Source organism: Cervus elaphus, chromosome 7, assembly GCF_910594005.1.
Source record: "Cervus elaphus chromosome 7, mCerEla1.1, whole genome shotgun sequence".
NCBI classification, from domain to species: Eukaryota; Metazoa; Chordata; class Mammalia; order Artiodactyla; family Cervidae; genus Cervus; species Cervus elaphus.
Window position 1 is genome coordinate 30746424 of NC_057821.1, and position 10323 is coordinate 30756746.

The window sequence follows — 10323 nt, forward strand, 5'->3', positions numbered from 1 at the left end:
AGAAAACAGTTTGAGAGTTAAAAACAAACAAAAAACCCAACCACAGCTACCATCTCTCCTTGGTGGTGTTAAAGGGACCACAGTTAGGGGAGAGCCTCGGGAAGGAACGGATGGTAACAACCAGACCTGGAGGAACAATGAAGTCCCTTCCGGCCCTAACATTTTGCGTTACTAGGACCAGTGACTTCTAGATGCCCGGAACCACTCAGCACAGAAATCTCGGGGGGCGGGGGTTTCCCCTCCTAGGGCTGGATTTCTGGCTCCGAGCTTTGTGACGAAGTAGTCACCAAGTGCATTAACCTCCGGAGCTCCTAGAGAGTACAAGAATGCTCCTAGCAGGGAAGGGGCTGCTCAGCGACGGAGCCCGGGACGATGACGTACTTCCGGCCTTTGTAGGTTTTCTGAGTGATGCTGCCTGCGCGGCGGACCTGGAGCTCCCGCGATCCCGAAGGTGAGTCTCAGGCGCTTCGTGCTGACTCGCCCGCCCCAGGAAGATTAAGATAGGTGCCTTGGAGTAGGTGAGGAGGGGACGTCTGCGCGGGCGTGGCCCCCGCCAGCCTCTCGTGGTCACCTGGACACACGCCTCGGGTAGAAGGAGGTCCCGCCCCTGCGCCCGCTGGGGTCGTTGGAGAAGACCCCCTTGTGGAGGCGGAGCTTTGTGACCAGACCCGAGGTGAGGACGTGGAAGAAGGGCTTCCGGAAGTTGCTTTCGCTCCCTGTCAAAAGCCCAACTTCCTATATACCCATCGCTTTTATTTAACAAGTGTTAACATTAAACAGTATTTATCGCATCTATTTTTTCTTTAAATATTTCAAAATAAATTACAAGCATCGTGACTTGTCACTCTTAGTTTCGTATGTGCATCTCTGAAACTTAAGGACATTTTACATACACAAATCATAACCCCAATATCAACACACCCAACTAAACGTAAGCGCATTCCCTAATATTACCTGACATCTACTGCGTATTCAAATTTACCCTCCTTGTCCTACAGGTGTTTTTTGCCATTGGTTTACACCAACTAGGGCCCAATTAAAGACCATTCGTTGCATGTAGTTAAGTCTCTTAATTTAAAACAGTCCTATGCTTCCCTTGGGCTTCCCTGATGGCTCAGTGGTAAAGAAACTGCCTGCCAATATAGGAGATGTGGGTTCCCCTTCTGGGTCGAAAAGGAAATAGCGACCCACTCCAGTATTCTTGCCTGGGAAATAAATTCCACAGACAGAGGAGCCTGGCGGGCTGTGGCCCATGGGGGTCTCAAAAGTCTCGGTCACGACTTAGCGACTAAACAATAACAATAATCCTTCTCCTCCTTTCTCCCCACCCTATTACCTGGTTGAAGGATATTCCAGTCCTTTCCTAGAGTAGCTCCATTTCCGAATGTGCCAGTTTCCTCATGGTATTTTTTCTTTGCCATTGTGATCAGTTTTCCTTTGGAATTTATTTTACAACGCAGGTGGTTTATTATTTTCATTATCTCTTCGTAATTGCTAATATGCTGAAGCTAATAAAAAAAGCTCAGGAATTCCCTGGCGGTCCAGTGGTTAGGATCTGGCTGTTGCAGTGCAGAGGACAGGTTAGAACCCAGGTGAAGGAACTACGATCGCTGGGTGGCCACGTGAGGTGTCAGAAAAAAGAGAAACGCTCTTGTACACTCTTTCTGCCACCTCGTGGTTTTTTTAGTTCAATTAAGGAAGATGAGGACACTTCAGATTCTGTAATTGTATCACTCTTTTATCATATACTTGCTGCCTGACACATATAGGCACTTAGTGAATATTTTTGAAGTGAGTCCCCTTTGTGGATAACATGTAATACATAGAAACTGAATCTTGAATTTAGGATGAATTGTCCTACTTCCTTGTACACATCTTCAAGATTATGGCTTTCACTGTATTATAATTTTATCCCCATGAGTTATAAATTCCTTTGTATACCCAGCTCTAAGCACAGCTCGTAAATGTCTGCCCAAAGATTAAAGCTCTTTTTTCAAACAAAAGTTAAGCTCTTTTGCCTTTCAGTTGTATTTTTTCAAAGTTAATTTGATGAATGTATTGACATTATACCTAAGTGGCTGTCTTTTGGATCCAGTGCACTAGCCTGCACCTCCACTCTTGCCTCCATCTTCATTCCCTTAGCTCGCTTACTATCCAGTAGCAGAGCTTCTTAAAACATAAACCCGGTCTCATCACTGACCCTCCTATGTGCCTTCAATGACTTTCCTGTGCATTTAGAATAAAAAATAAACTTCTATGTCCTGTCGGGGGTTTTGAACAGTTCTCTCCCTACCCCCCACCTCTGCTCTGCAGATTTCAGTCCTTACTGTGCTTAGGGCTCATTAGCTACCTCACCTCTCATCATCCTATCTTAATAGGTCCTACATTTATTTGATAACTTGATGCTGGTTGGTTTTCCTCACAGCACATATCACAACTGCTCATTATTTTATCTGCCTCCTTACTTTTGTTGTTGTTGCTGTTAATTAATTTTTTTAAATCTTCCCCATTAGAGTGAAAGTTCCAGCAACACAGGGACTCCTTCTCCCTGGAACAGAGCCATGAAGCAGGATAGCTGCTGCTGCTGCTAAGTCACTTCAGTCGTGTCCGACTCTGTGCGACGCCATAGACGGCAGCCCACTAGGCTCCTCTGTCCCTGGGATTCTCCAGGCAAGAATACTGGAGTGGGTTGCCATTTCCTTCTCCAGTGCGTGAAAGTGAAAAGTGAAAGTGAGGTCGCTCAGTCGTGCCTGACTCTTAGCGACCCCATGGACTGCAGCCTACCAGACTCCTCCATCCATGGGATTTTCCAGGCAAGAGTACTGGAGAAGCAGGACAGCAGAAGGAATCAAAAAGGAAAACTTTGAGTAGTTAATGTAAATGGCACCAAATTTATTGACTGTGTTTCGAAAATACAAGAGTCTTAAACCAGTTACAGAATTCAGTTTCTTTACGTTGTAGAACTGAAGTCCATGGTAGGACTAAGGTCTCCCTTTCCTTGCTGGATGCCCCTGGGGGACAGGTCTCAGCTTCTAGAGGCTGCCTGCATTCCTTTACAGGTGGCTCCCTCTATCAGCAAGTCAGTGGTTGTGTATCTAATCCTTCTCATGCTTCAACCCTCTGACTTCCTCTTCTGCTAAAAAAAAATTGCTGTTAAAGGAGTTATGCAGTAGGTTAGGCCCACCTAGAGACCTCCTAAGGTCAACTGATTGCTAAACTTAATTACATCTTAATAATACCTTTTATCATGTAAACTAACAATCTTAAGGGACATGATAACATGAAGGAGATCATAGGGCAATCTTAGAATTCTGCCTACCACAGTTCCACTCTTTATTTATTCTGCAAGTTGAGGGTTGAGGGACAGTTGGGTTATTTCTAATTTGGAACTATGTTGAATAAAACTGCTCTGAACATTCCTGCATTTTTAGCTTTTAGTGGTCATAAGCACTTGTTTCTTTGGGGTATAAATCCAACAGTGGAATTACTGGATCAAGGGGTACACAGACATTCATCTTGTCAAAAAATGTTGAGAGCATCACTCAGTATCTGAAATGAAAAGACAGCTGAAGAGATCCTCTCACCAGGGCCTAGGTACAGTCCTCACTAGGTACAGAAGAGGTTGCTGCTCTTACATAAGGGTTTTGAGAAGCATGGGGTTCAGTGGGCTAACATCTGTGGAGACATGGTTTCATGGGACAAACTTGTTCATTAGTTGGCACTCAGAGCTGTTTATTGGAACAAGTCATTCCCGACTAACTGATTTTTGAAAGCTATGGGTTGTCACTAATTGACGGACTTACAAAAATGTGTTCTCTGAAATGAATTGTTGATTGAATACATCAGTTCTGGGCTACTTGATACCACAGCTGCAGAACATTTTTATTCTCTTTAAGAGATAGTTCTAAAGATTTTTCCAAAGTGGTTGTATCCATTAAACTATCATATCAATGTATGAGAGTTCCATTTGCTCCAATTCCTTGTTGATTTACCCTTAAATTATAAGATGTGTATTTACTTTTAGAATTTTTAAAATGAAGTCTATTGTTCAGTATCTCTATTCTCCTGACATCAAAGGCATTAATACACTCCTTTTACTGAATTGACCATCTACCACATCTTGTTATTATAAGGAATTTTAGTTTTATATTCCTCCCCTTGTGTGTAGTAAAATATTCTCATGTAAAAAATGTAATAAGGGCTATCCATTGAAAAATTCCACATCATACCTGCTCCCAACCACTTATTTCCCATTCCCAGGGACAAGTAATGTTGCTCAGGTATCCAAATGTATATATATATATATATATATATATATATATATATATATATATATATATATATATGTATATTTTTTTTCTTTCCCTTTCCCTTTTGTTAATATTTTTCATGGTGGCTTTGTACCCTGCTTCTATGTATATTTTTTTCTTTCCCTTTCCCTTTTGTTAATATTTTTCATGGTGGCTCTGTACCCTGCTTTTTTCACTAAATGGATCTTGCCCATCCTTTCATATCTATACATAAAGAGCTTCCTCATTTCAAAAAACTGCATAGCAGTAGTTATGGATTACTATATGGATTATTATAATTTATTTACCTAGTCCCATCTTGGTGGCCATTTGGGTTGTTTCCAACCTTTGTCTCACAAACGGTGCTGCAGTAAATAACCTTTTATGTACATCATTTTACATGTGAGTGAATAAATTACAAGAGATTTCCCCCCATAATCATTTAAATTTATCACAATATTTTGTCAGTTCTTGTTGTTTCCTCTATTTCATACCTTCTTTCTGAGTTCACCTTTCTTTGCTGAACTCTATATCCTTTACTTACTCTCGTAGGAAGTGTTTGTGGGTTGTAAATTACTTCATTTTGCTCTATTTACTTATATTTAGCTCGGGGTAAATTCTGTATTAACAGTCATTTCTCCACTCTGATTGCCTTCTAGACTGTGTTAGTGAGCACTTTGCTGTGTTTCCTTCATAGGTAATCTCTTTTCCTCTGGTAGCTATTAAGATTGTCTCTTTATCCTCAATAGATTTCAGTTTCACGCTATTATGTCTAGGTGTGCACTCTTGATCTGAGAAGTCAGGCCTTCATTTCTAGAAAATTCTTAATTTTTTCTCATCAACTATTATTTCTCAGTCATTCACTACATTCTTTTCTGAAGCTCCTGTATATTAATGTTGTAGTGTCTTAATATTTTATATTACAATATGTATATATATTTATATATTATATGTATGAAAGAGCAGTTAACAAGATATATATATTCTCTCTTCTTAACTGCTCTTTCATATTTTATAATCTCCTGTTGCATTCAGAGTAAAGTCTCAGTATTCTCATAATCACTGTTACTCTTCAGCTGTGTCCGTTCTGTTGTTTATCCTCTGCTGCTGCTACTGCTAAGTCACTTCAGTCGTGTCCGACTCTGTGCGACCCCATCCCTGGGATTCTCCTGGCAAGAACACTGGAGTGGGTTGCCATTTCCTTCTCCAGTGCATAAAAGTGAAAAGTGAAAGTGAAGTCGCTCAGTCATGTCTGACTCTTCGCGACCCCATGGACTGCAGCCTACCAGGCTCCTCCGTCCATGGGATTTTCCAGGCAAGAGTACTGGAGTGGGGTGCCATTGCCTTCTCCTGTTTATCCTCTAATGCATGTTAAATGGGTTAGGGTTAGAGTCTGTTGTTTGCTTGGCCTGTGATGTTGAATCTCCTGCCAGGGCCCTTTCTCTGCCTGACTAATTTCTGTTAGTTATTTCAGGCCCAATTCAAATGTACTTGCTCCTAAGCCACATTGTTTCACTGCTTCACACTTTGTCAGAATTATGTTTTTCCTACTCTTTGCTCTATAGACATTTGGTTAAAGCCTCTTGTTTCTTTTCTTTTTAAAATTTAATTAATTTGGCTGCCTTGGGTCTTAGTTGCAGAACTTGGGATCTTCTCTTTTTGTAGATTTCTAATTGTGGCATGTGGGCGCAGTTGCTCTGCAGCATGCAGGATCTTAGTTCCCCGACCAGGGATTGAACCCACATCCCCTGCACTGCAAGGCAGATTCTTAACCCTGGACCACCAGGGAGTCCCTTTGTTTATTTTTTGGAATAAGTACTTTATTTCAAATGACTCAAGAATCAGAAAAAATATAGAGGGTATTATGTGAAAAGTAAAATGTCCTTCCTCTCTTAAGTTACCTAGTTCCCTTCCCAGAGGCCATCCCTTTGTAGTAGTTTTTCATTGCCATAATAATGTGGTGTAACAAACAGTACAAGTCTTTGGCAGGACAACAACAATAAACATTTATTTAGTACATGAGTCTGTTGGGTTTGGTGATCTAGGCAGCGCTTAATTGTACATCTGCAGTCAGTTGTGAGCTCTGCAGATCTCAGCTGGAGTCACTCACATGTTGGGGTGGGGCAGGAGGAGGGGAGGTTATCTGGCTGTTAGCTGACCTAGGATGATCTCATCTGCTCCATCTGAAAGCCAATATATCCTCTTAGCAGTTTTAGAGGGCACAGGCATGCAGAGCAATCACACTAGCTTCTGTCACACTTGTTAGTATTACACTGGCCAAGTCAGGTCATGTGTTGAACCCAGAATCACAGCAGGAGCACAACAAAGTCCATGTCTACAGGGAAGGGTGAAGAATGGGGTCAGTAATGTATTCTGCCACATGCGTTTTTTAAAATCTCAGTTTCTAAACATACATATGTATACCTTTTATTAACATGAGTGATAGCATGATATTATTGTTCTTATACTGTTGTTTTCCCCATTACTTATTTCATTAAGACATAATTTTTCTCATCAGGTGCATCCTCCTGAAGAAGATTAAATCAGAGGATCTTAAATCAGTTACATATCCACCCCAGGCTGGATTGAGCCCTTCTAAGTTAATCCCAGAATGGCTTCAGCAGGGGAACAGGATGGACTTAAGATTGTGAAGGTGGAGGAGGACCCTATCTGGGACCAAGAAACCTACCTTCGAGAGAACAACTTTTCTGGCCAGGAAGCCTCCCGCCAACTTTTTAGACACTTTTGTTACCAAGAGACTCCTGGTCCCCGAGAAGCACTGAGCCGGCTTCGGGAACTCTGTCATCAGTGGCTGAGGCCAGACACACATACCAAGGAGCAAATCCTGGAGCTCCTGGTGCTGGAGCAGTTCCTGACCATCCTGCCTGAGGAGCTCCAGGCCTGGGTACGTGAGCACCACCCCAAGAGTGGGGAGGAGGCAGTGGCTGCAGTTGAAGACCTGGAGCGAGAGCTCAGTGAACCAGAGAACCAGGTGAGAGGAAGAAGATGGCCTTCTGGACATAGACTATGAAATGAAGGGTGAAGTTTGGTGACCCAGGTTGGTTGGTTGTAGCCACATGTATTAGTTCTCTGTTGCTGGGTAACAAGTAATCCCTTAAGCTTTAATGGCTTAAAAAAAACAAATATTACCTCCAAGTTTCTGAGTCAGGTTTCGGGAGCCACTTAGGAGGATCTGTCATGAGGTTGCAGTGAAGATGTCAACCAAGATTATAGTCCCTTGAAGACCTATTGCAGCTGGTGGATCCACTTTCAAGATGGCGCACTCCCATGGTTGTTGGTAGGGGGCCTTGGTTCCTCACTGGTTGTTGGTAGGGGTCTTTACTGGGTTTCTCTTTAGGGCTCATTGAATGTCCTCACATGTCAGTTGGCTTCCCTGGGAGAGAGACAGAAATAGAGTAAGAGAGGATAAGGATGAATCCTCACGTTTTTATGTCTTAGTCTCAAGTTATATACAATGATTTCTGCCATACATTCTATTCAGTAGAAATGAGCCATTTTAAGTACAGCTCTCACTCAAGGGGAGAGAAATCAGGCTCCACCTTTTAGTAGAAATAACACTGAAGAGCTTATGAACATATTTTAAACCATCACACCCTATTGGGCCACTCTTGTTCTCCCCCTTCTGCTTTTGGGTGTGGAATTAAACTCTGGGCTTTCCACTGTGCAGTTGCAAAAAATGTCTCATACAGTTCCATATGAGCTCTCTCATTGCGTGTGAGTCCAGGTTCCAGTAGTCTTCCTCTTATCAACCCAAATATACCTACCTGCCTTCAGGCCCCAGATTGTGAACATGGACTTGCTGAAATGCTCTCAGGGGATGCAGTGCATTTGAAGGCCAAGCAGGAATCAACAGCTTTCCAGCTTCAGTCCGTGGTGACACAGCTCAAATGTGAATCTTTTGGGCTCCACAAATTTGGAGAACAAGGTAAGGACATTTTCAGGTCCATTCAGAGGATCTCTGGTGGTCCAATATAGGGTAATAGTTGAGACTGGACTCTGGGGCCAGATTGTTTCAGTTAGAATTTAAGCACTGCTACTTAAAAGCTATGTGACATCCAACAGGTCAAGTAACCTTCCTGTGCATTTGTTAAATGGAAATAATCAGAGTCAGAGAGTCATTTGAAGATTTAATAAGTTAATATACATAAAACATTTAGAGCAGCACCTGCTTTGTAGCAAGCCCTTCACAGTGCCTGCTTGCGTATGTCTTCTCTAGAAGCCTCACCTTGTCTGGGTGACCTCCTCCAGCCATTTCAGCAGGTGCTGGTTACCCCTTACTTTGTCTCCATATCTCTATTTAGGTTGTTATATTACACTGCCAGTTTTGGATCCTAAAATGTGTATATTTGACATGAATCTTCCTCTTTCCCATCCTATGGTTATACTCTTTCATAAAGGAAAAAAATGACATTGATCTATTTATTATTCTAGATGGTGAAACTGTACTTGAAAACCAGGACTTGACATCAAAACAGGAAGTCTTAAAAGAAATGGGACATTTTGAGAATAGCAGACTCCAAAGAGATGTTCCTTTAGATTCTAAAAATAGAGAAATGTGTAAACGTGAGAGCAGGGCAGAAAAACAGAGCAGACAGCCCACTGGAGAGAGACGTCACAAGTGCAATGAGTGTGGGAAAAGCTTTACTCAGAGTTCAGTTCTCATTCAGCACCAGAGAATCCACACTGGGGAGAAGCCATATGAATGTAGAGAATGTGGAAAGACCTTCAGCCAGAGGTCAGGCCTGATTGAACATCAGCGGAGCCACACTGGAGAGAAACCCTATCAATGTAAGGACTGCGGGAAAGCCTTCAGTGCCAGCAATGGCCTCATTAGACATAGAAGGATCCACACGGGGGAAAAACCATATGAATGTGAAGAGTGTGGGAAAGCCTTCCGCCTGAGCTCGTACCTTGTTCAGCATCAGAGGATACACACTGGAGAGAAGCGCTATCGCTGTAATGAGTGTGGAAAAGCCTTCAGTCAGAATGCAGGGCTTTTCCAGCATCTCCGAATCCACACTGGTGAGAAACCCTATCAGTGCAGTCAGTGCAGTAAAAGCTTTCGTAGTCGAACACTCCTTATAAAACATCAGAGAAGCCACACTGGAGAGAGACCGTATAAGTGTGATGAGTGTGGGAAAGCTTTCAGTCATCATTGCAACCTCATTCGGCATTTTAGAATCCATACTGTTGTCAAATTGGACTAAACTAACCCTGTGGACCACCAGGGCCCTTCAATGAGGTGATCCTTGGGAAAGTAAGATATTCAAATGGCTTATTTTACTCTTATGAAATTTATTTTGCTTTGGAATGCATGATTTTTTTGCAGACCACGTGCTGCTGTCTCCTGAGTGGATAACTGTGGGTGTGGGCATGTGGGCACTTGCTGGGCAGCTTCTTTCTTCCCTATCCCTTGGTTCATTTCTAACAATTTCCCTTAAAGCAACCAAATCTTACCTGGAAATAAATTGGTATGTAGGGGCCATTATTGAGTAATACTTAATATTGAACAACTCTAAATGACTAGCATTTGTGTATATACTCAAAGGATATTCAGAGGTGAGTTTTTTGTTTCTTGGGTTTTTTTTTTTTTTTTTTTTTGGTAAAAGTGACATTTTAAACACAATAAGGTTTGGGGGAATAAGAATTGTTCCTATTCCTATAGAAAATCGTTATCATTGTCAACAATCTCCCCAGGAATGTAATGGATGTTCTCTTTGATAACTTTCATCAGAATGGTTGGCAAACTCATTTACTAAGCAGCATTACCCCTAGTGTGAAGCCTATAGATTTGATGGTTTAGAAATCCATGTCCCATTTTGATATTGAACTCCAAATTCTCAGTGCAGGTCATTACTATATTTAAGGTTCCCATTTTTGTTATAAATAACGAGTCAAATGATACTTTAAGACCTTTGTGGAACTTCCCTGGTGGTCCAGTGATTAAGACTCCACACTCCTAATGCAGGGGGCACAGGCTGGAGTCCTGGTCAGGGAACTGAGATCCCACATG

General features: G+C 42.1%; 1 protein-coding gene across 2 annotated transcripts; it reads left to right on the top strand.

The window, feature by feature from the left end:
- The first annotated feature begins 213 nt into the window (after positions 1-213).
- On the top strand, positions 214-9793 carry ZSCAN31 (zinc finger and SCAN domain containing 31). Of its 2 annotated transcripts, none has more exons than XM_043908202.1 (4): positions 214-451; positions 6808-7281; positions 8085-8235; positions 8742-9793. In XM_043908202.1, the coding sequence occupies exons 2-4, from the start codon at positions 6901-6903 to the stop codon at positions 9515-9517; spliced, it is 1308 nt and encodes a 435-aa protein (XP_043764137.1). In that variant the 5' UTR covers positions 214-451; positions 6808-6900; the 3' UTR covers positions 9518-9793. The 2 variants fall into 2 exon arrangements, with proteins under 2 accessions (XP_043764137.1, XP_043764136.1); XM_043908201.1 differs by having other exon boundaries at positions 420-673.
- Positions 9794-10323: the final 530 nt, after the last annotated feature.

Bases quoted from the DNA above. Each gene is read 5' to 3' on its own strand.
- ZSCAN31 (XM_043908202.1), top strand. From the start codon at position 6,901: ATGGCTTCAGCAGGGGAACAGGATGGACTTAAGATTGTGAAGGTGGAG. The intron at 7,282-8,084 runs GTGAGAGGAAGA...ACCTGCCTTCAG, and splicing joins TCAGTGAACCAGAGAACCAG to GCCCCAGATTGTGAACATGG. The intron at 8,236-8,741 runs GTAAGGACATTT...TTATTATTCTAG, and splicing joins CCACAAATTTGGAGAACAAG to ATGGTGAAACTGTACTTGAA.